The sequence below is a fragment of the Cavia porcellus genome, unplaced genomic scaffold (genome assembly GCF_034190915.1).
Source record: "Cavia porcellus strain 051 isolate PalLab524CR breed Dunkin Hartley unplaced genomic scaffold, mCavPor4.1 scaffold_30, whole genome shotgun sequence".
NCBI lineage: Eukaryota > Metazoa > Chordata > Mammalia > Rodentia > Caviidae > Cavia > Cavia porcellus.
This window is the reverse complement of record NW_026947513.1, coordinates 32557781-32582841: the sequence shown is the minus strand read 5'-3', so window position 1 is coordinate 32582841 and position 25061 is coordinate 32557781. Positions and strand designations below refer to the sequence as shown.

Sequence of the window (25061 nt, the reverse complement as noted above, 5' to 3'; positions counted from 1 at the left end):
TTAACAATATGTTTATTTTTTTTTAATTAAATTTAAAAAAAATTTTTTTTTGCTTTGGTTTATTTGGTGGATTGGGGGACTGCTGGGGATTGACCAAGGCCTTGCAGGCTGGGACATATTTTACTACTGAACTCTACATCCAGCCTAACAGAATTTTACAAGCACTGATGTCGTAATTTAAGAAACATTGTTTTATTTAGTCTTTTAAGTTGGAAGTCTAGAACCTTTCTTATGATAACTGTTGCTGAGATCATGCTAGAAGCTCTTGTTAGTATATTGTAAAGAAAAGCATATGATAGTCTTTTTACCTAATATTTTCTAGTTGGCAGTCTTCGAATTATACCATAGCAGCCACCCCGCTTTGGTACAGTGTGATTTAAGTACAATGAGCAATACTTGATTCCAGCATAAAATTTTAAGTCTGTTTTGGGTTTTTCATAGATGTGAATTGCCTGTGCAACTGGGATTTCCACTGCTTGATACTGTGGTTGAAGTCAGAGACACAGATGGTTTCACAATCCAAGAAGGCAGTGGCCAAGTATTTTTAGGTTGTTTCACATTTGTTGACTTGGAGTGTCTACTTTCAAGGGAAAAATGGATGTGTTTGTTCTATAATTTTCCTCATTTTTTTGTCTAGTGTGCTTTTCAGTGATAACTTTTAATCAGTCTCATAGTTATGAAACAATAAGTTATCAAAATTATTTCATATATAATATCTAATACTGTAATAAAAGTAATTTAGAAACTAACACAGACCATTATATGTGTACACAAAATTACATTTAACCAGTATTTTAAGAAATTGCACATTTTGAATAATTTTATCTCTTATTTATTGAAGTTATTGTCTATTTTACCCAATATCATTTCCTCCCTCTTCAGAATTTTGAGACTTTGTAACTCAAATTTTGGAGGTGTTTTTGATTTGGTGATTTTTAATATATATTCCTTTTTAAAAAATTAACATCAGGGTTTATATATTTGGAAGGTGGCAAAAACAGAGTGTGTTTTCTTGATGGTGAAGTGACTGTACCTCTTGGCACAATGAGAGCCACAGGAGACTTTGTGACCCTACAAGGTGGAGAGATGTTTTTCCTGGGACGGAAGGACAGTCAGATCAAACGTCATGGCAAACGTCTAAACATTGAACTTGTCCAACAGGTACAGCTATTTAGATATTAAATACCTATTAGTATATGTAGGCATTAGAGGCAGCTACTGTGAAATTTCTAGGCTGCCTTGTCATTTGTGTTAATTATAACTAGTCTTTTTATATTAATGATGAATTACAGTAAGAGATGCATGTAGCTCAGTGTGCTTGCTTTTTAAATAAATGATAAAATGGATTTCCAGATCTGAGGTATTGTTATTGAGAAATATTAAGAACCCTGTATGCTAGTAATTGTAACAAACAATTTTTAACAAATTATTAAAAAGTATATATCAATATTTAAATTAGTTGTACTGATTTTATGCATAGCTGGTACATTTGAAAGTTTATTTTTAAATATCTTCATTTGCAAATTGGGATAATATCTTTTATAGGTTGCTGAAGAACTTCAGCAAGTGGAATCTTGTGCAGTTACATGGTATAATCAGGAAAAATTAATTCTCTTCATAGTGTCCAAAGATGATGTAGTAAAAGATCACATCTTTAAAGAACTGCAGAAACATCTTCCAAATCATGCCATCCCGGATGAGCTTGTGTTGATCGATTCTCTACCATTTACATCTCATGGTAAAATAATTTCAAGCAGATAATGTTCAGTGCCAGATGTCACCGATTGTATTTATCACTAATTTGCTGACCACATGGATCTTTTTTTTCTTTTTTCACATGGATCTTTATTATTGTAAAGGAAGCCGATATTTATTGCAGTAGATCCTCTGTTAAATGCTCTGTATGGTTAAATCATTTAATCTTCAGGAAATTTTTGGCTAGGTATATTATTCCCATATACAGATGAGGAAAATAAGACTTAAACAGATCAGACAATTTTCTCAAAATCACTTTGTTAACTAGAGGTTAGTGTTCTCCAGGGAAATAGAACTAATATTTAGATAGACATATAAAAAGGAGATTTAATATTGCACTCACATGATTGCTGGGGCTCAGAAGTACCATATTCTGTCTGCAAATGAGAGACCTAGGAAAGCTGGTGATGTAATTCAGTCTTAGGTTACTGGGAAGCCAGTGAGGTAAATCCCAGAGATGACATGAGATGAGACAGCTGAGATAATGTGAGGCAGGGGAAAGGGTGAATTCTTTTTCTGCCATTTGTTCTGTTGGTGCCTTCACGGCATTGAATGATACCCAACCACTCTGGGAGGGCAGTCTGTGTCCTGAGCACACGGATTAATATGCCCGTCTCACCCCAAAGTACCTTCCTAGACATACCCAGAAACATCGTCTAATCTGTTTTCTATGGCCCATTTAAGTTGACACATAAAATTAGCCATCAACATGGTAGAGTTGAAATTCTGCCTGATACTATTTGGCTTCAAAACAGTATACTCTTATTCACTACATTGTATTGCCTTCTGAATTTCATTTTTATTTAAAATATACTTCAAAATGTAATTGTTTAGCTAACAGTAATTTCTTGGCTTAACATGAATTTTAGTTTTATTTTTTTGAGATGAGATTTCACTGTGTAGCCCAGGCTGGCATTGAACTCGCAGTGATCCCACTGTCTTAACTTCCTGAGTGCTGAGATTACAGGTGTGCACCACCACGCCTGGCCAAAATGCTCATTTCTCTACCTCTTTATGTTAGTTAAATACTAGCTTCTTCCTTCCTCTTATTTAATATTACAATCTCGTTAGCTTTGGACATTTTCACTACATCCTTGGTAGTAATGAATTTTTTCTTCAGGGCCGGGAATTTAGCTCAGTGGCATAAGTGCCTGCCTTTCAAGCGCACAGTTGTAAGTTCGATTCCTGATACCAAAAAAATTTTTTTTTTCTCCAGAATTGATTATCTGTAAAAAAATGTTTTATGTGATATCTGAGTTTCACAGTGAAAAGTGTGTGTGACTAATAAAGAATGTAATGACTGATGAAAAATATAAAGGCTTTGTTGTGAAACTTTAGATGTTATTTTAAACACTTGTTCTTTTTCCTTTATATTAAGGCAAAGTTGATGTCTCTGAATTAAACAAGACATATTTAGCCTATGTAAACTTGGCACAGAATAAATTCAGTGGAAAAGAGGATCTTTGGGAAAAATTACAGTGTTTATGGAAGGTACAGCTTGTCAAATAAAAATTTATTTTATTTTTGAAGGAATGCCAGAAGCTTAATAAATCTGATAAGAATGTTATTGGTGCCCAAGTATCAGGTAGTATTGCTTCATTTATTTAGTTTATATTGAAATAAAGGTTAGATTCTCTTTAGACTAGGTTAATCTAAAATTAGATTAAGCTCTTAACAAAGAAACATTTCTTTGAGAGAATCAAAAGCATAATTTAGGAGAGAGGGAAAAAAAGGCACACAAAAAAAGAGGGAAGTTAGGGAGAGTAAAGGAAGTAAAATAGGTTAAGATGAGATGCGTATATATGCCACAATCCACCATGAATGAATTCATTATTACAAACATGTACTCAAAAAAATGCACAAGTAGACAAAGGCTATCTTGATATAATTTTCCCTGAGACAGACAGTGAGTACATTAATACTCCTATTAGAGCTGCAAGACAGCCAAACTTTGCTGTGCCATAATTGCTTACCTATTACAAGGGTCTGGGGATATAGCTCAGTGGCTCAGGCGCCTGCCTGGCAAGCACAAGGTCCTGAGTTTAATTCCCAGTACCAAAAAAAAAAAAAAAAAAAAAATCTGCTTCCTGTTACAGAAGCATTTTCAGTGACAACTTATGTGTTTCTGCTTAACGGAAATTTTTGTATACGTGTCTCAAGAGTTCAGGTATCTTTCTAAAATGTGAATTTTTCTTTTCTAAAGGGTTTTTAAAAAGAGGATGTATTTAGTTTTGTCTATAAAAGTAGAGCCTGTCAAGAGAAAAGTCTAATTCACTTTATTTTTAGATCCTACAAGGATTACAAATTACAAATTTTGATTTACATGACGTAAATAAGGATAACTGTTATTCCTATATTATAACAGGATCAGCTATTAGTATTGTGTGGCTTTTTAATTAATAAATCAGATGTTGTAACTCCGCTCCTTATTTTATAGGTAGAAAAACTGCTCACGTATTTTGCAGTTTTAAAGCAAGTTAATGATAAAATTGGTAGCATAGTAATGATCTACTTTAATACAAGTGTAAAGAAAATGATTTTAATTATTACTATTTTTTTTTTTTTTTTTTGTAGTATTAGAGGTCAAGCTCAGGGGTTTGCCCATGCTAGGCAAATGCTTTACCTCTGAGCTATATGCTCAACCCTATTGTGTTTTTTTATATCCATATCTTTAATGTACATACTATCATCTCTGTCTATTATTTTGGTTTGGGGCCTTCACCAAATTTCTCCTTTGTCTGTCTGTAGTCTATTTTGAGTCTCCCAGAAGATCTGAAGGTTCCCAAGGAGTCACTTTTCTTAAATAGCGGTGGAGATTCCCTAAAGTCTGTGCGGCTTCTCAGTGAGATTGAACAACTTGTTGGTACACCAGTACCTGAGCTTCTGGAAGTTGTTCTCAGCAGTTCCATTTTAGAGATTTACAATTACATTCTTCAGACAGTGTTTGCAATAGAAGACGTAACATTCACCAAGATTTCTGCCTCCAAAAGGAAACTCAGTGACACTGATCAAGAAGAAGCCAGTGGAAAATCTTTACATCAGAAGTCTCCCTTGCCTTTCAATTACAAAGAAATAAATGCTTTTCTTGCACTCAGCAGAGGGAATCAGGTCTTGTCTGTGAATACTACTGAGTTAGGACATTGTCCTTTAGCCTGTTACCCTGATTTAATTTCACAGACTAATATTAAATATGTGAAAAACTTAGATCCTCCAGCTCTCATTGGGAAATCAAAAGGTCCATCCTGTATTGCAAAAGTTTCTGCAGAGGGAAGCCCTGTTACAAAGGCTGAGAAAATGGAGTTACGTGTGAGGTGGAGGTCGGACACAGGCAAATGTGTAGATGCCTCCCCTCTGGTTGTGATACCAGCTGCTGATAATTCATCCGCAACTGTGTACATCGGCTCCCATTCTGGCAGAATGAAGGCAGTTGACTTATGCTCTGGGAAAGTGAAATGGGAACAGATTTTGGGAGATCGAATTGAGTCATCAGCCTGCGTTTCTGTGTGTGGAAACTTTATTATAGTGGGTAAGTTTCTGAATTTGAGACTTGTAGAGTTAAATTGAGTTATCATAGAAATAATGCTGTTAAGAGCTAGTTAAATTTTGAAAAAAATCCATGTAGGGTAGTTTTAGTTGCTGTCAAAGAAGAATAGTTAACCAGTGTTGATTAACTGTGGGCCTTCGGGGCCACAGCGCCAGATTTGGACCTCGCTTTATTGTTGTCACAAGCTTTCTGACCTTTGTGAAACTTGATGATCTTTGTAAAGTTGATAGATTTTCTTCCAATTCCTCAAGAGAGTGAAAACAAATTTTGCTGTATCACATTATCCCAAAAACCTAATGACCCAGGACAACAAACATTTACCACCTCAGTTTCTGAGTAGAAAAGGTTTAGCTGGCCATTCTGGCTCAGGGAATCATGTTTCTGTAGGCAGGTGAAGGCTTTGCTTGGCCTGGAAAATTCACTAAGATGGCTCATTGACATCACTGTTACCTGAAGGTCTCAGTTCACTGCTGGTTCTTGGCGAGAATCTTTGGATTTTGCCATTGGAGCCTCTGTGTAGGCTGCTGCTGTGCCCTCACAATATGGCAACAACTTCCCTGAGAGCTGATGACCCAAGAGGAAACGAGGAGGCGCACAGTGCCTTTTAGGCCCTGAACTTTTCACTTGTATACCTTTATTTTTGCAGTTGGTCTAGTGAACATTCAAGAAGAGGGGAATTAGGCCCCACCATTTTTTTTTTTTTTTTTGTCTTTTTCGTTTTTATCGGTACCAGGGATCGAACTCACGACTGCCTGCTTGCAAGGCAGGTGCTTATGCCGCTGAGCTAAATCCCCAGCCCCGGCCCCACCTTTTAAAAGGAAGAGCATCAAAGAATTTGTGGATCCACTTTAAAATTACCAAAATCATCAAAGAGATTGTAGGAATAGGTGAGATAATTGCTAATGAGTCATTCCATTAATACAATTCCAGGCACTGTCTTCTTCTAATTTTTCTTTTTTCCTTTTGTAATGGGGATTGATCCTAGGGGTATTTTACCATTGAGCTATGATTCCAAGCCCTTTTTATGTTTTGTTTTACACCAAGGTCTCAGTAAATTCCTTGAGTGAGCTTTTCTTGCCCTACTCATGTCTGAGCCTCCTTCAATGCTAGGATTGCCAAGTGTACACCATCAGACCTGGCACAACAGTGCATAAGAAGTGTTAGCTACTAGCTGCAGCTCACTTTCATTGAGTTTTACAGAATACTGGGATCGGTGTATAGTGTCTCTGCCTAATTATCACTTACTACTTCCCCAGCTACATAAGTTTCACTTTCTATTCTGGAATCTGTTTATCTGTTTATGGAAGCTTTTCAGACTAAGTGCTTAGGGGAATGTATTTCCCTACTTGAGCTATTCTAGCTGGGGTTTACTTGAATCTGAATTTGATGGGCATGGGCAGAGCCAGCTAGAGAGTGGAGACAAATAAAGCTGCCCTAACTAGCCATTCTCAGATCCTCCTTCCTCTCATTTGTATGTGTTGAGGGGACAAGGAGGACTTTCACTTTGATCAGTCCTTCCAGCTAGGCTTTTTGACTTACAAGGCAGCAATTTGGGAAAAGCAGCTGAGTGTAGAGTAGCCTCTACAGCTTAACTTCTTAGATTTAAGTCCTGGCTCTGTCATTCCCCCAGCTCCCTGGAGAAAGCTGGAGATTGAACCCAGGACCTTTGCACTGAGCTACATTTGAGACCCTTTTTATTTTTTCCATTTTGAGACAGGTTCTCTCTAAATAGCTGAGTTGCTCAGGATGGGCTTGAATTTGCAGTCCTCCTGCCTTAAACTCCTAGAGTGCTGGGATTATGGGCATGTGCCATAATGTGTAGCTCTGCTGTATATTAATTTTGTAATTTTGTAATATAGAAACTTTGCTTTTTACTTCATCAGTAAAATATTCGTATATTAGCACTTGCTTCACTGTGAGGATTGAATGTCGTAATGGATGCATAATACTTAGATGAGCACTGCATGGTGGTGCATCTCTGTAATCCTAACATTCAGGAGGCTGAGGCTGGCGTGTTGTGAATTGAAACCATATCGGGTTACATAGCAGGTTCAAATCCAGCCTAGACTACATAGTGAGACCTTGTTTCAGAAAGAAAAAAAATCCGTTAGAGGAGCACCTGGCCCTGCTGGGCATGGTGGTGCTCGCCTATAATCCCAGCATTTGGGAGGCTGGGACAGGAGGATCGTTGCAAATTTGAGACCAGCCTGGGCTACAAAATGAGCTCAAGGCTGGCCTGAACTGTATGACAAGACCCTGTCTCAAAAAGACAAAAAAAAAAAAAAAAAAAAAAGAAGAAGAAGAAGAAGAAGAAAAAAAGAAAGAAAAGCACCTGCCCTAGAGTAAATGTTGAAGGACTATTAACTGTTACTGTTAGCATTTCTTAAGGACTATTAACTGTTACTGTTAGCATTTCTTAAACACCTTCTATGATGTGGACATCTGTCTACATTGTAGTAACTAATATAATAACTGTTGAAGTAGGTGAATCTACATTCTGCACACTAATCTGAGGCTTTGTGATGCTGGGTAGGTTGCCCTGCAATGGCCATAATGAGATTTGGCTCCAGCTCCTTCAAACACTGTCTGTCACAGTATGCTTTGTTTTTCCTGGAAGCACTTCATAGTATTTGTAAAAACTAAGTAAAAATTTTACCCAGGTGACTTCTGTTCAGTTCCTGATTTACATTGCTGAAAATTTAAGTCAGATGAGTGAGTGTAAGCAGTTCTTATGAAGTGCATTGTCATGATTTAGCTTGAGCTGTTACTTTCTAGGGACATACCTAAATCTCATTTGTTATATTTTGTTTTCTCTGTAGGCTGTTATAATGGATTAGTTTATGTTCTGAAAAGTAATAGTGGAGAAATGTACTGGATGTTTACTACTGAGGATACTGTCAAAAGCTCAGCAACCATGGATCCAACCACAGGACTCATTTACATTGGATCTCACGACCAGCATGTGTATGCTTTAGATATTTATGTAAGAATTCACCCTGTCACTCTTAAGACCATAAACAAAGAAGAGTAAGAAACTGCGGGGCACTGTGAAGTCTGGGAATAGGTGGTAACTGCTGCCAGGGCCAGCATTTGGAAAGTAGTCAATTAAGTTACTAAATTTACCACAAATAACTTTTCTAAAAACAGAAAAACATCCAAAAATGTCATATATTTTAAGACATGAGTACATAAAAATTCTAAGAAGAAACAAACTGGGAAGATTTTGGCAATAACTAAAAAGTCAAAGCTCATTTATACTTAAAATACTTTAAGTATTAGTAGTTCAAAGTATAAATGAAAATAAGAGCAAATACAAATAAGATAAATAAGAAGACTCAGGTGTAAAACAAGAGATATAAACACAAGATCCTAAGAAGAGATGGTTAGCAAAGTCTGTAAATGTTTCATACCCATACTAATCAAAGGAATGAAAATTTAAAACTATGAGACAGAGAAACAAGTAGTATTAGGTTAGAAAAATTGTTGGAATGAGAACATTGAGTGCTGATGAGAGTAGTTGGAGGTTGTAACTGTTGAGACCTCTAAGGAAAACAGCTTGGCCATCATTAATAATTTCATTTTCTATCATGCTGTAAAATTCTTTTCCTAGGATTCTGTGCTGACAAAATAATCAGAAACACAGACACATTCACTGAGGTGTCTATTTTGGAGTTGTTTATAATACCCACTGATCTCTACCTGATTATTAAAAATAGTTTGGAACCAGTACAAGCAGTAATTGTTGGTTCCAAATGATTTTCAGTGATTTGGTAGATAAATCCATTATTTTATATTTCTAAGGGATATTGTATATTCAAATTATATTGCAGTTGTTTTACAAAATAAGTGAGAAAAACATGATACCAAATTGACTATTGAGAGTGCTTTCAACTATATTAAACGTATACATGCACACCCCCAAGAAAGCAAAAGATAAAAGCTAAAATTTTAACAGTGACTATCTCTGAATTTGTCCTTTGTCTTTATACTAACTTGATTCTCTCCAGTGGGTATGTGTTTTACAGTAAAGTTAAAATTCTCTATGTACTAAGTATGGATTTGTTAACTATAAGCAAAATCCAATTTTTATTTGCAGAAAAAGAAATGTATTTGGAAGTTAAAATGTGAAGGAACTGTCTTTTCTTCTCCTTGTTTGAGCCTGAATCCACACAGTTTGTATTGTGCCACCTTGGGAGGTCTCTTACTGGCTGTAAATCCTGTAAGCATAAAATTATTATGTTGATTTTACTGCCTACCTTTTTCTGTATTTTTGCTTTGGATTTGGAATAGTTGAGCAGCTTTCAGTTAGAATTCATTAAAAATGATTGGCATTAAGTCTGGAAAGAGAAAAGCTGAATTTATGTGTACGTTTTTAACCTATTTTAAAAATTTTTAGACAGAACTATATAGTCATATTACTGTCATATTGTTTGTCATAAGGATAGATCTTATTTCTTCATATTTAATTCTTCTGGGTCTTAATGTATTTGCCTTTTTCACTCTAGAAGTTTTTATCCTAGCTCTCATACATAGCACTGATTGATGTAATGCCTTATTCTGCATACGCTAGCTCCATTTAATGTCAGCGTTGCTATACTGGGAGTTTCTGTTGTTCTACCGTGACCTCTAGGAGATTTGTGAATGTGTTTTAAAAATGAAGTTGACTAGTGGAAAACTTTTAAATGCTGCGAATTGGTTTTTTTGCCCATGACAGACTGCTGGGAGCACAGTTTGGAAACATTCCTGTGGAAAACCTCTCTTCTCTTCCCCACGGTGCTGCCAACAGTATATTTGTATTGGCTGTGTTGATGGGAATTTACTCTGCTTTACTCACTCTGGAGAGCAGGTAAAAAGATCTGGTTCTGTTTTACACAGCTTTTTTTTCCTTAAGGTTATCCTCACAGGGATTCCTGGCATGCACTATGATACCCAGCTTTACATCTTTCTTAAAGGTATAGTAGGTGATTGATGGCAAAATAAAATTTCAAACATCATTATGCAATTTAGTGTATTGGAACTAGTTCAGTTTTTTCAAATTGTGGATCTCTTACTGTTTGAATAATAATGCAGCGGGTTTGAGATATCTATCCAAGCGTTGTTACACTTTTGCTATTTCTTTCTTTTGGTTTCTAAAATCTTACCAGTTTCCTAATCCAAGATACCTTTTGTGGTAGTTATAAAAATTGGAAGGCATAGCTAATGCTTCTAAAAGTGTACCTTTGTTTAGAATAATTATTTTATATATTTTTTGGCCTGCTAGTCTGGCTGTTATCTGTGTTTATGATAATTAACTTGATAAAGACTTATAAAATAAATAAATAAATCTGACATTGTCAAAAAAAAAAAAGTTTACCAAAACAAAAGCACTGGGAGTTTAGCTCAGTGGCTCAAGTGTTTGTCTGGTAAGTGCAAGGTCATGAGTTCAGTGCCAGTACCAAAAAAACCCCAAAGTTTAGAAAATGGAGAACAACAACAAAAAAAATGGGGAATAGGGAGTAAAGAACTGAGATGTGGAGCTGAGGATTTAGCTCAGTGGCATAAGCTCCTGCCTTGCAAGCATGTGGTCATGAGTTCAATCCCTGGTACTGATAAAAAAATTAAAAAATAAATAAAAGAATTGAGATGTGTTGTGTACATGTATTAATCTCCCAAGTGAATGTAGTCATTATGTACTATAAACATGTACTAATGAAATTTGATTTGAAAATTGGAGGAAGTCCCTACTTTTAACTTGAAAACCAAAATCTTGTTGTGCAACCAGTATTCCTTTGTGCCAAGGTTCTGTTCCTCAACTTTATGTGTAACAAACAGCACAGGCTGCTTCTTGGGTAAATTAACTCTTTCCTCAGCAATGCAGTCTCCATTTCTGTGAGTCACTACAAGTGGCTGTCATTTCAGGACAGCTGCTGCTGCAGGCTTAGTTTGGGGGATCATCTTGTGGATTGAGAGTGCCCTGACTTCAACAGAATTAGCCCACTGATGATCAAGCTTGATTCTGGAACTCCAGCCACCTACAACAAAAACAGAACTATACCCAGGCATATAATAATCAAGATCCCAGAAATCCAGTATAAGAACAGAATATTAAAAGCTGTCAGAAACAAGAAATATTACCTACAAGGGAAAGCTCTTCAGAATTATGGAAGACTTCTCGGCACAAATCATCAAATCAAGAAGAGTGTGGAGTGAAGTATTCCAAATCCTGAAAGAAAATAACCTCCAGCCAAGAATGATGTATCCTGAAAAAATGTCCCTGGAAATTAATGGAGAAACAAGATGCTTCCAGGATAAAGAGGAACTGAGGGAATCCAATCCTACAGAGAATACTACAGGACATTCTAAAGAGAAAGAAGAGCACCAGGATTTCAGGAACAGTTTCAGAAAGACCCCAATGAATGGAGCAAAAAGCAAAATGAAGAAGACAAACAAACAACTAATGATGGAAAAAGAGCACAACAGAAATGAGGCAGAGAAGGTTGGATATAATTTCTAATACAGATGGCCTGGATACACTAAATTAAGGAAAAAAAGAGAAGTGCAGGCAGAGTGGATCAAGTGGTAGGATCTACTGAGATGCTCTTTATAGGAAATATAATTAACCTGAAGAAGAGTTTATGGACCAAATCAAATATGAGAAAACAGAACTCTATGTGATAGGGAACCAGAGAATAACAGGGGAGACTGGGCTAGTATTTATGGATAGGTTGGAAAGACAGGCTTTAGTAAGTGAAGAAACACAGCTAGAGATCAAGTCCAGGAGTGAGAAAGTTCAGAAACACTTAGGTAAATAGCAGGTTGCCCCCCAATATAAAACTGAGGGTGTTGAGGAGACCCAAAAATACTCAGTACACCCTGGGGGAGTGAAAGGGGAGGAATAATCTTAAAAAAGACAGCAGAAGATATTGCTAATAGTGTATCAGAAATTAAAACCCTTATTACTCACACCACTCTGCTTGGATGGAACTTGTTCCGTCCTAGTTTGGATACAAGCGCTGGATCTGAGGGCACAGATGTCCCAAAGATATCAGGACATAGCACAGTGGTCATCTTTAATTTCCTATTAACTTAATCTGGATCCATGTATAACTTATACTGTTATATCATGACTGATCTTAGCTAAGTCGGATTTGTTTGATTGCTATTGACAGATTTTATTTAAAACTGTTAGGTTGATAGTATTAAGTCAGAGAGTATAGGCAACTATACTGAAAATGACAGTGATTCACTACGATACCCATTCTGATTTGATTACTACCTGTTTGTAGTTCTACACTATCTACAAAATTGGATTTCTCTTAATACTGTTGTGTACTGATATATCCAATTATACTTTATCTGATGACATAGCCAATTCTATCAGAGACAACACAGTAACCATGGTAGAACTCCTTGTACAGCAGTATTATATGTCTTTTTAGTTTTAGGTGTCTATAGGAATATGCTTTGTTCTGTCCTGCTTTGTTCCGTTTCTTCCTCTAATATAGAAAGGATAGAAATACATGTTAAGACTCTTGTTTGAGTAAAACCTATGAACAGTTTATGAGAACTGATTTTATGACTCATGATGAAATGAACAAATACTTTGAAGGAAAAAAAGGCACTGCAGTACTCAGTGTTGATTCCGGAGTGTCATGATGTGAAATCCAGCAATAGTATTAATCTTTGTTCAGAGCGATTTTAGTCTGCTTTAGTTTATTTAATCTCAACATAAAATGAAGATGTGGATAAATGCATACATGTTTAAGTGTATAGGATGATAGCCATATTCTAAGTGTTTATTAGATAGTTGAACAGAACTATTTGTAGTCTCCCTATTTGAATTCCCATTTATATGTTCCACTTTTGTATCTTGAACAGTTATTTGTAAGAGGACAATATGTAAACATCAAGTGATTTATTACTGTTTATTTTTTTCTTTGAAAGTATGTACTATTTCTACCTGTTTTTGTTTTGTTTTGTCTTTCTATAAAAAAAGAAAAAAGAAAGAAAGGGCAAGGGGGAGACCAGGAATCAAATTCATGACCTCACAACCTCACGGCCTCATGCTTGCCAGGTGCTGCTGCTGCGCTGTATCTCTGGCCTGGGACTACTTTTCAAAAGCAGTCATTTTTTCCTTTTTAAATTCTTTGTGGTACTAGAGACTTGAGACTTGAAGAGCCCCATCACTGAACTACATCGGTTGTCCAGTAGCCATTGTTTGCTGTAGGGGTGGTTACCACTCAGATGGCCCCATCTCTTAGATTTGTATTAAGAAACCTCATAAAACTAAAATGCAAAAGAGAATTGTTGCAGTGAACTGAATGAATTCTTTTTTCTTTCAATTTCCGTGTGTAGGTTTGGCAGTTCTCTACCAGAGGACCAATCTTTTCTTCACCATGTGCCTCAGCATCAGAGCAAGAAATATTTTTTGGTTCTCATGATTGCTTTATTTACTGTTGTAACATGAAAGGTCACCTTCAGTGGAAATTCAAAACTACTTCAAGGGTGTACACAACACCATTTGCTTTCTGTAACTACAGTCATAACAGTGAAATGCTGGCAGCAGCATCTACTGATGGGAAACTGTGGATCCTGGAATCAGAGAGTGGACAATTACAAAGTGTGTATCAGCTTCCTGGAGAAGTCTTCTCTTCTCCTGTCATCTGGGAATCAATGCTCATTATTGGCTGTAGAAATAATTATATTTATTGTTTGGATTTACTGAGTAGCAATCAAAAATAATCAAGTATGGTCCCTATTTGTATGTATACTGTATGTAAGATGTTCAAAAGTATTTTACCACTATAGAGCATGTAGATAGTCTTATATTAAAGATTATACTTTGGTTAATAAATTTGACTATTAGAAGTTTATAGAGAACCACCATATTCTTCCTGAAGGAGCAGTGAAACTTTTAGGTGAGAACAAAACAGATTAATGTATTCAGTGGTGTTCTTTTAGGTGTAATGGTTAATACTATGCTTTAAAAAACTTTTAAGTGGAAAAAAAACCACTTAAGTGTTCTAAGAGATGCAGTTACAGTTAGAATGTCCCACCAAAATTCATGTTGAAATTTAACCCCCACTGCGAGGTGTTAAAAGGATGGAAACTTCATCCCACTGGAAGCTGGAGCTGGGATGTTGACGGGGTTACATCAGGCATCCACTGGGGCTGCGGCTTTACAGGAAGAGAAGCAGAGTCTAGAGATTTCTTTTTAATGTTTTTATTTTAAACACAACAATAAAGCAAAATGAAATAGTGATAAGACAGTAGGAAATCTAGTATATTACATATTGTTATCCTCTAAATAGTTGCTGGATTACCAGCTTTAGGCTTGCAAAGTCAGTCAGACGGTATAGTTCCTACGAATCAACTATTTGTTTATGGGGGTGGGGGATATACCTTCCTCCTGGTTCTTCCCAGCCAGCATGTCGGAAACACAGGAGTTGAACTCAGGCCCTCGTGCTTGCCAGGCAGGCGCTTGTGGTGCGGAGCCAGGTCTCCAGCCCTCAGCCAACATGTCGAATGGCTCAAGGAAGGGGTGAGGTGGGGTGGGGGCGCCTAGCTTCTTCCTGGTTCTCCCTGGTCCGCACACTGGCTGGCTCACAGGCAGGGCCTTAGCTTCCTTCCTGGTTCTCCCCAGTCCACTTGTTGGCTGGCTCACAGGCAGGGCCTTAGCTTCCTTCCTGGTTCTCCCTGATCTAGCTCGCTCACAGCCAGGGGTGTAGCTTCCTTCTTGGGTCTTCCCGGACTTAGAGATGTTTTGGAAGAGTCCCCACAAGCAAGAAGGACCTCACCAGATGTGACTCTGTGACCTTCAGCTTCTCAGCTGTTAGGACTGTGAGTCAAATAAGCTTGTATTCTTTGTAAATTAATCTATAGCATTTAGTTATAGCAGTAGAAAACGGGTTTAGGCAGATGCCCAGATAGCTTGATAAAACACTGTCTGGGTGTACCTAGAAGGATGTTTCTAGAACAAATTAACATTTGAATTTGAATCAGGACCTACCACCTCTCCCTGTTCCTCAGGCCTGCAAAGTATATCAGGGTTACTCCTGGTACTTCGGCCTTTAGACTTGGATAAGTGGAGATATACCACAGGTTTTCCTGCATTTCCAGGTTGCAAGTAGCATGTGGTGTGATGTCTTAGTCTTCATAACCAGGTAAATCAATTCTTGTAATCTGTAATCTCTTTTATGTATATATCCCTCATTTAATGTAAATGTTTCTCTGGGTTTAGAACCCACATTAGGCTGCCCATTTATTTTTATAGGGAGACACACAGAACAGTGACAGACAACAGAAACAAGCACAGAACAGTTTCAAGTTGATGGGTCAAATCGGTACATGGTTTTTAGGCATTCACTGTTTCTGGCTTTATACTCAAGCCCTCTTCTCCAAATTGGTAAAGATGCAGGTGCTGTCCTTGAAGTTGTAAGTGCTCAAATTATGACCACCACCATTAACACTGGGCACTATTCCCCATCACAGGTGTCACTACCAGGCCTCCTCACTTCCCCAGCTTTGGGTCAGTTGCCTCCAGTTCATTCTCTTCCCACTGGAAGTGAAATCAGTTCTACATCTGTAAAGGGGTACAGGAAAGCATGCAGGCGTTTCATCTATGGTAGGACATGGGAGCTGCCTTGTACAAAGACCCATGGGTTGGACAGGTAGTTAGGTGCTGGCTGTCCAAAAAATTGTATTATCCCCCCTTTTAGGTCAGTGCATCTCAAGCCTTAGTGTATGTATTTATTACTGGAGCTCTTGCTATAAGATGCACATTTGGGTTGAAGAAGGCTGTGAGGTGTCCCCCTGAGCAACACTGGAGCCTGAGACAAAAGGAAAAATCAGTAATAATGATCCTGTCTTTTAAAATTTGAATCCTTCATTCATCATGGAATCCTCGGCAGTAATTTTGATTTTTAAAACTATTGCATTAAGATAACATTCCCTTGACTGAGGTTTTTGTCAGCTGAGGCACGTGCCTCACCTGGCTCGCTTCCTGCCTACGCCACGTGCACCCGGCTCTTAGCCGACGCTGGTGCTGCCCTCTACACTACCAGAAGGCTGCAGATTCATTCTGTCTCAGACCATCCAGTTCCAGTTTAAGACTCAGATGAATGTTTTGTTTCTGTTCACTCTTTGCCTCCCAATACTTACTGAAAAGTATAATAAAGAAAAGTTTTTGTTCATGCAGAGCTGTGTAAACATGAGATTTGTGGGCATTGAAAGTAGTAAAAATTGTGATTTATAAAGGAAATTTTCATCAGTGCCAAAGATCTTGTTGGTATTTTTTTATTGAAAGATCTTTTCCCTTCAGTAATGGACATTTTACATTAAAACTTTATACAACCAAAATTTCAAAATAATATTAAAATCACACTAAGTTATTTTCATTAAGTCTCTACTAATGTTATCGTTGGTAGAAATATTGCAAGATACTTGTAGCTAATGTTTCTGCTTTAAAATAAGCAATTAAACTAATCACAAGAGACAATACATACTATACATTTGCAGGTAACTGGCTAACATGATAGTAATTAATGTTTGTGTAAGAAACAATTGCACTTGAAAAATTAAAAAAGTAAACAAAAAACTCTAGTTTTATATATAAGCCTATAAACAAAGGTTAATGATCTATAACCTTGCCAGGAGAAATGTTTAAATTAAAAAAAATAAAAACGAACCTTATGTATCTAACATAACATTCATTTAAAACAGAAGAAATTATCTTGACCTTTCAGTGTTTTTACAGAATCTCCCGTTTGTTGCTCAGAAAAGGCTGCAACAGAACCAAAGCAAAGTAACACTTCATTGGTATGTAGTGCAAATTTGGGGTGGATTTGTAAATGAAATGTTAAAAATATACCCCTTAGAAGTTGGTAGAAGTACTGTTTCTACCCTTTTCTCAGTAGACTCCTCTTTTGAAAACTTTGTGAAGAAAGTTGTGTTTTGTTTTGCTTTGTTTTGGTGGGGACTCAACCCAGGAATCACTCAGCTGTATTCCCCAGCACTTTTGAAATTTTATGTTGAGACAGGCTCTTGCTGAGTTGCCCAGGCTGGCCTGGAACGTATCTTCCTGCCTCAGCCTCCCAGAAGAGTGGGGATTACAGCCACGTGGCACCAAACCTGGCTGAAGGAACACTTTTAACTGAGGCCTATCCCCTGTTTTGTTTGGTAGGTAATATCTAAGCCAGGTGACTCATGTACCACTCTTTAATGATCTTATTTCCTCACCTGTTCCCTGCCAGTACTGTGGTATTGTCTAAAGCTGATAGGAAAAAGTCATTTGGAAGAATTATGGGAGTACTATAATTCCAGGACTGCAGGTAGAAAGATTGCCATTAAAAAGTGTTATAATTTTGAGGAAATCATCAAACTAACAAATGCCTATGTATAGGATTTAGAAATGAACATCAGTGTGGAAAACGTGCAGTAGAGTATTAATTGCTTCCAATAGCAATAAAAATATTACATTGATTAACAGTCTGAAAGTCCAGTATATATAACATTAAATCCAACTTGCAAGAGTACAGCTATCCACTTGACCACACATGCCAGCTGCTACAGTGAAGCTGAGCCATTGTTTGTAGGAAGAATATGGCAAATAACATTTCTGTCATTACTTAAGAAAATGACAGCATAACATTACACTGCATATTGAGTAAGCATAAAGAAAGGAATACTATAAATGTGTTTATGTAAGAGAAAAAGGATGTAATTCACCCTGTACTAGGCAAAGAATTTACACCTATGTTTGGGAATAAGAATCTAGGAAAAGGGAAATATGCCAATACTGTGACATACAAAGTTAGTGCCAAGCAGTACGTAGGGAGTTTGCTGGTATATCATGTTTCAGGTAAAGCAAATTCAGGGAAATAAAAGTAAATGTGGCTTTGAAACTGTCAAGTTCCCTCTTTTGATACATATGTGTATGATAACAAGGCCACTTAAAACTGAGATTTTTTTAAAGGTAGCAAGGTGAATGCTTTAAATTATAAATGCTACTGAACATTTGACTATAAATATTAATTACTCAATTGGATTAAAAAATAAAACACCTTTCTGTAGGAAGTTTTTAGTAAAAAGACTGTAGATCTTGAGTTCCTGTTAATTTTCTTTAACGACCCAAAGGAATTTTCAGAGACATACAATGTCAGTAGCTTGTTATATCTTATAATAATGGCTGGTTGGCATGCTGTTTTTTTTTTTTTTTTCTGATCTTTTGCTTCTTTGGATGAATGAGACTCCCCTCAGAGTTTGAAAAACTAGACTACCCTAGAATAGTGTGTCCAAAAAGTTCAACCTTCACGACCAATCAGAAAGTATTTCAAGAGTGTCTGCCAGCATGTGCTCTCCTGGGCCTGTCTTCCAGCATCAGGACAGTAGGCCTGGGAAGCAGCCCAGTCATCTGTACTTGGAGATTCTCAGAGACAGAGCTCTTGCAACTCTGACAGAATTTTCTTTCTTTACCATATTAAAGAAAAATGTCCCCTAAGAGCCAATTGGGCCAAATGTTTCATATGTCCTTGAAAGGGGCATAGATGTAATGCACTGATCATACTGCGTCCATGTGGTGGAAGTGTGAATGAATTTGCTTCCATGTCCCAGCTTCTGGGTGGACAATTTATAAAAAGCAGACAGAGGCACGAGCTGGGAGCTAGATGATTTCCAGTGACTTGCTGCTTTCAGGAGACGGCATTCTCATTTTCTCTATGTATAACCCTTTTACCTTTACTCTAGGAAGGGTAGGCATAGTCAAACATATGGTAAGGCAAATGCTTTCAAAAGAAACCAGGAGAATCAAAAACCTTCAAAGATTGGCAAAAATATGTATTCTGAATGGCCTGTAGGTGTGCCTCTGTGAGGGTGTTGGGTGGGGGACATGGGTGCAGCAGGCTCTTAAAAGGAGCTCAGTCTGCAGATCTGACTTCATGTGGTCTCTTGGACAGAATTATCTCTTGAGAACTAGGGGAGCTCAAGGCACAGGACCTAGGGTTGTGCAAATACACTCTTTACAATGAACACCACCAGTTCAGTTTCTAAACATTACTTGAGCGCCTATAAAACATGCTTCTTTCCCCCAGCTTGCTTCCATTACTTCATATAAAAAATAAATAAATAAAAAGGGCAAGAGAGGAGCCAAGAACTGGCAATAGGAATGGATGAATCACTCTACTTAATAATCTGTGGACAGTCGCTCCAGGCCTTTGCTTTTCTTTTGGCCAAAGCTAGCCAGGCTGGTTCTGTAGACACCGGGGCAGCATCAGGGGTGGAGAATCTCTTGGGGACTTCTTTTACCAGTGGTGCTGGGGGTGCCGAATCTGAGATTTCCACTGGATATTGATGTAAAGGAAAAAGAAATGGGTTAGTGTTTTTATTCAAATTAACAGAAATGTGTAAAACATGATGATTTGAAATAGACCTACATTGTGGGATGGGTAAATCATTAGCATGTACTGCCTCACAAGATTATCGTGTTTGTGCTGAGTAAAATCTCAGTACTTTTCAAGAGTACCATTTTTGTACATTACAGTCACCCAATTGTGCAATATAGTTCTTGAACTTCTCTAAAGTTGTACATCCTTTAACAACTTCTGAGCACCCCAACTCCAGAACCAATTTTGATTTATCCCAAATATGAGATTCAGAGTGGAAACACAAAAGAGTTTCTGGGTAGGTTTAGTGAGAAGATCTAGGGAAAGCAAGCTTAGAATATGACTGTTACAGAAAAACAGTGATTTCAGTGCAGCTGATTCTCATTTCAATTTCTGGGAGAAGCCTAGCTTTCTATGCAAGGAATGTACACTTGCATGAAAGTAAATTAAAAGAAAATTTTGTGACTACAGTAATATGGCTTATCAATGCTGTTATGGTTTGAGTCTGGATGTCTCCCTAAAGCCTCATGCAGTCAGGCATGTGGGCTTCAAGGAGGCAGGCTTCTCGAGGTTGTGAATGACTCATGGTCTAATGCTGGGATTATGAGTGTGTCACTTCCAAATGGGTGTGCTACATACAATATTAGGGACTGAAAGAGTTTTCTCTCCCTGCTCCTCTCTTTTTGCTCTTGTTGCTTTTGGTATCTGCTACTTCCATGAGCTGTTGCCCCTCTGCCATGAGCCACCCTGCCTTGGAGCCACCTGAGTACAGACTGAAACCGCCACAAACCATGAGCTAAATAACTTTTCCTTTCTTCATTTTGGGTGTTGAGTATTTTGTCTCAGCAACGAGAGAAAGGTAACCAACACAAATTCCATAAAGAAAAAGATCCTTTGAGCACTTTGGATCTAACAAGGTGGCAAAGTTAACAGCAAGGTACCTTCTCTACTAAGCATCCTTAGGCTTCTCCACCTGAGCCCCACAGAACCTGCCGGCTGTTTTAATTTTAATTTTAATTTCCAGTCTGTTTAATAATTCCATCACAGTGCTTTCTTCGCAGGCCTAAAGAGAAGGTGAGAGTGCTCACATCTTCTCTGGGTCACATGTATTTCTAGAACTCAGGACACACTGATTGAAAAGACAAACACTTCAAACACTTGCTTTAGGAAGCTGGAGCTACTCTGTATGCAGTAACTCTCTCATATTTCCAAACAAGCGGAGAAAGGTATGACCTCTTCATGTTGAGCTTTCATCTTACTTTGAAAGAAATCCTCCTATTTTCTTTCCCTTCCCTGGCTCCCTCTCCTCATTTCTGAACTTCTGGTTTTAACATTGAGAACCCTTGTCAGGCATAGTAACACACTATGTAATCCCAGCACTTGGGAGGCCGAGGGAGGAGGATCACCACAAATTGCAGGTCATCATGTACTAACTACACAGTGAGTTCAAGGCAAGCCTAAACTACAAAGCAAGGCCCTATTTCAAAAAGGGGAAAAAAAGAAAAAAAAAAACAAACCATGTAGAGCCCGCCCCTAATTCCTGTGTAAAATCAAATTAAATAATGGGTGTGGAGGTTTTAGAGAAATAACAATGTTTTAAAGTGGCTTTTAAAATATAAAGCACCTCTGTCTATAGCCTTACTGCCCTGAACAGGCCCCATCTCATCTGTCAAATATAAATTGCCACTACTACCACCCCAACAAATAGTAAACACATCTTTAATACTAAGTCATTGTTACACTCCCAGACCCCAGCTAGAATGTAGCCAAAACATAGGAAATCAAGGTCTGGGGTTGGATGCTGCTGTGGTTTGGGTGTGTCCCCGAAAGCCTCATATGTTAGAACCTTACTTCCTCTAAACACCAGTACAGGAGGCAGGAAGGTATCTGAGACATGGAGGTGCCCTCATTGATAGATTAGTGCCATTCTTGGATGAAGAGTTAACTACCACAAGCTCACCCACTGGCCCACCACTTCTCATTATAAGCTACAGTGGCACAGGGCCGCATCAGATCCAGATGCTCAGTCTTGGACTTCTTATCATCTGAATGTGTGAGCTAAGATAATACTCTTCAGAGTGAACCCACTCTCAAGTATTCTGGTACAGCAGCACAAAATGAGCTAAGGAGATGCCCTCTTCAGAACAATGTTGCCAAGTAACATGAGGAAAAGAAAAAGGGAAGAGGGGTGGGTCCCTGGGACCCAGGAAGGATCTGAGGCAAGAATCGAAGCCTACAAGGAGAGTAAGACAGGATTCAGTGAAGGAGGAGGTGGCAAGTGGAGCCTTCTCCTGAGCCCTAACTCAATGGAGAGGCAGCTCCAACCTAAAGACACACGGTGACTGCTGGCAACCCCAGAGGCCTCCATAGAGAAATGTACCAGTGGAATGGAGCTGTGGACGCAGTGGACTGCAGTTGCTGGTAAGTTACTCAGATTTAGAGATCCTCAAGGAGAGGATGATTGGCCAGTAGCCATCTTGGGATGGGGACCAACTGAGCTCAGGTCTCAGACAGCTGTGTGCTGGCTCCATCTAGTGCTCCCAGTATCAGGGAAGGCTGCCAAGTTCAAACTGGCAGGGAGCCGAGTTCAAGCCGGCAGGAGGCACACGGAGGATTGCAGGCTGAACAAACTGGGTTTCAGCCTCACAGCCAGAAACAAGCCTGAACGTGAGTGGAACTAAAACTGCAGGCTTGCTGGGATTATCCACCACCTTCCCATAAAGCTACATCTGGCTCGCTGGGCTTAACATGTATCTGGGCTCTGTCTGCTCACCAGAGACAGCAGGGATATGCTCTGACACGGACAGCGTTTTGTCCTTTTTCTTTTGTTTTTGGTTGGGTTTTTGGTTGCTTTTATTTTTATGAGCATGAATATGGTTTCTAGTTTGTTGTTACTGTTCTGTTCGTGTTTGGACGTCTTCCTTCTCTCTCTCGCTTGTCTTCTTTCCAGTTTCCCAACGTTTGCGTAACTTTCTTTGTCCTCTAGCCCTGCTTCCAATCTCTTACTCTTCTATTTCCCTACTTTTTCTCCCTAACCACTTTTAAATTTTCTCCCTTGAGGGTAGAATCATGATACTGAGAGCTTATTTACTGTACAGAATTTTCTGGTTTTAGATTTTTGTTATATAACCACAAACGTAGTTTGCATGGCTAAAAGTGGCAAATTAATAGTTACTACAGTTTGTCATTTTCTTTTTTCTTTCTTTTTTTTTTTTTGGTCTTTTTCAGTTTTTATTGGTACCAGGGATTGAACTCACCACCTGCTTGCAAGGCAGGCGCTTATGCCACTGAGCTAAATCCCCAGCCCCAGTTTGTCATTTTCTAGGCCATGTTTGATGCTATTGTTATTGCTGACGGTACTGTTTTAGCCAAGGTGACATAATTGTTCTAATCAGTTTTTCTTCCTGGTGCCAAGACTGAGATTGCTTAAGGATCAGAGACAGTACAACAGGCCAGGGCCAAAGAACCAGGGGCTGGGCCAGGTAGGCAACAACTTCTCATTCCCAGTAAACTGAAGAGGTAGGATCTTGCAACAGATTCAAAATTCAAAAGCCATCTACACCTGGAAAATATGTTTGAGAAGTAGTCATTTTCTAAGGGTTCAAAATACTAGCAGTAATCTGCTTGCCATAACACTTTACAAGGATTAGTCTAGGAATTAAAAAAAAAAAAAAAGAAAATGTAAAGACATTTAAGCAAGATGAGCACCAGACTTCTTGAGCTCACCAAAGACAAAGCCAGGGGGAATGAGGCGGAACACCTGGAAGGCCTCCCGCCTTGATGCTCTGAAATGGTAACAGCCGAAGTAGCAAAGCAGATGAATGAGGCTCTAGAAAAAATGCAATCAGAAATAATTTCTCAGATAACTATAGAGATAGTGACCATAATAAAAGAATAAGTGACTTTAGAACAGATACAGATTACAAAAAATAGAGAAACATGATGGAAACTATGAATGTCCAGTGCAGAAATGGATGCCATGAAACATTCAAATAGTTATCCAGGGCCAGGGATATAGCTTAGCAGCACAGCACCTGCCTGGCAAGTGTGAGGTTTTGAGTTCAATTCCTGTCACCAAACTTCCAGGACACTAAAAATTCCAGTGCACAAATATGTAGTGGAATGAGCCAGTATTGGGACAGAATATCAGATGTAGAAGACAGGATTGCAGTTAGCAATCGTGAAAAAGGTTTCTTTAAAATGGAAAGGACAAGTTGGGCATTTTGGCACAAACCTATAACCCCAGCACTTGGGAAGCTGAGGCAAGAGGTTGTGAGTTCATGCCAGCCTGGGTTACAAAGTGAGGTAAAGACCAGCCTAACCTGCATAGCAAGACCCTGTCTCCAAAACAAACAAACAAACAAACAAACAAACAAAAAAGGAGCATGAAAAATCAATCCAATAGCTGTTAGATAATGTAAAGAAGAATAATATAAAACTGATCAGAGTCAATGATAAAGGATCTAATACAAATGACATAAAAAACCTTCTTCACAGAAGAAATGGCAGAAAGTTTCCCGACCAGAGAAAAAGAATTTGACATTCAGGTAAGTGAGGCATTCAAAGCTAACATTAGCAATGATTTAAAAAAAACTACAGGAAAGAATATAATAGTAAAGATTCCACTAACAACACTACTCATACTCTTTAATAAAATTGAAAGGGAAGCAATACTTCCAAATTCATTCCTGAAAGCATACATCAACCCGATACCAGAACCAGAAAAGGACTCAACTAAGAAGGAATTATAGGCCAGTTTTCCTAATGAACATTGATGCAAAAATCCTCAGTAAGATACTGGCAAACAGACTGCAGCAAATCATCTTAATTATGCACTATAACCAAGCGGGATTCATCCCAGGGATGCAGGGATGGTTCAACATACATAAATCCATAAATGTAATACACCATGTTAACAAAGCCAAGGACAAAAATCATATGATCATCTCAACAGATGCAGAAAAAGCTTTTGACAAAGTCCAGTACCCATGCATGATAAAAACCCTACATAAAATTGGAATAGATGGTCTTTATCTCAATCTGATAAAAGCCATCTATGACAAATCAACAGCCAACATCATACTAAATGGATAAAAAATGAAAGCTTTCTCTGAAATCAGAAACAAGACAAGGATGTCCACTGTCTCCACTCAACATAGTCTTGGAAGTTTTAGTTGTAACAATTAGACAAGAGAAAAAAATAAAAGAAATAAAGATGGGAAAGGAAGCAAAATTTTCATTCTTTGCAGATGATATGATACTCTACTTAGAAGACCTCAAAAACCCCACCAAAAGACTAAAAGATTTAATAAGCAAATTCAGCTGGATACAAAGTCAACACTCAAAAATCAATAGCTTTCCTATATACAAATAAACTCACTGAGAGAGAAATCAGGGAAACAACA

The 25061-nt window shown here is 38.1% G+C and overlaps 2 protein-coding genes across 15 annotated transcripts in view; one reads left to right on the top strand and one right to left on the bottom strand.

Annotated features, from left to right (window-relative positions):
* Nucleotides 1-14132, top strand: part of Aasdh (aminoadipate-semialdehyde dehydrogenase) — a 33051-nt gene extending 18919 nt beyond the window's left edge. For 5 of the 6 annotated variants that reach the window (XM_013154327.2, XM_063240503.1, XM_005004509.3 and 2 more), the window contains 9 exons: nucleotides 442-548; nucleotides 989-1161; nucleotides 1546-1738; nucleotides 3134-3246; nucleotides 4504-5281; nucleotides 8119-8282; nucleotides 9396-9518; nucleotides 10014-10145; nucleotides 13634-14132. In XM_013154327.2, the coding sequence (XP_013009781.1) occupies nucleotides 442-548; nucleotides 989-1161; nucleotides 1546-1738; nucleotides 3134-3246; nucleotides 4504-5281; nucleotides 8119-8282; nucleotides 9396-9518; nucleotides 10014-10145; nucleotides 13634-14020 (2170 nt within the window). In that variant the 3' untranslated portion in view covers nucleotides 14021-14132. Of the gene's footprint in view, nucleotides 1-441; nucleotides 549-988; nucleotides 1162-1545; nucleotides 1739-3133; nucleotides 3247-4503; nucleotides 5282-8118; nucleotides 8283-9395; nucleotides 9519-10013; nucleotides 10146-13633 lie in introns of those variants that run through there. The other variant, XR_010044657.1, reaches the window with a different exon arrangement.
* The window catches only part of Cracd (capping protein inhibiting regulator of actin dynamics), a 357802-nt gene that overhangs the window by 53587 nt on the left and 279154 nt on the right, over nucleotides 1-25061 (bottom strand). For 8 of the 9 annotated variants that reach the window (XM_063240491.1, XM_063240493.1, XM_063240495.1 and 5 more), the window contains one exon: nucleotides 18502-19614. The exons of the other annotated variant lie outside the window; for it this stretch is intronic. In XM_063240491.1, coding sequence (XP_063096561.1) covers nucleotides 19454-19614 — 161 coding nt within the window. In that variant the 3' untranslated portion in view covers nucleotides 18502-19453. Of the gene's footprint in view, nucleotides 1-18501; nucleotides 19615-25061 lie in introns of those variants that run through there. 9 annotated transcript variants of the gene reach the window in all.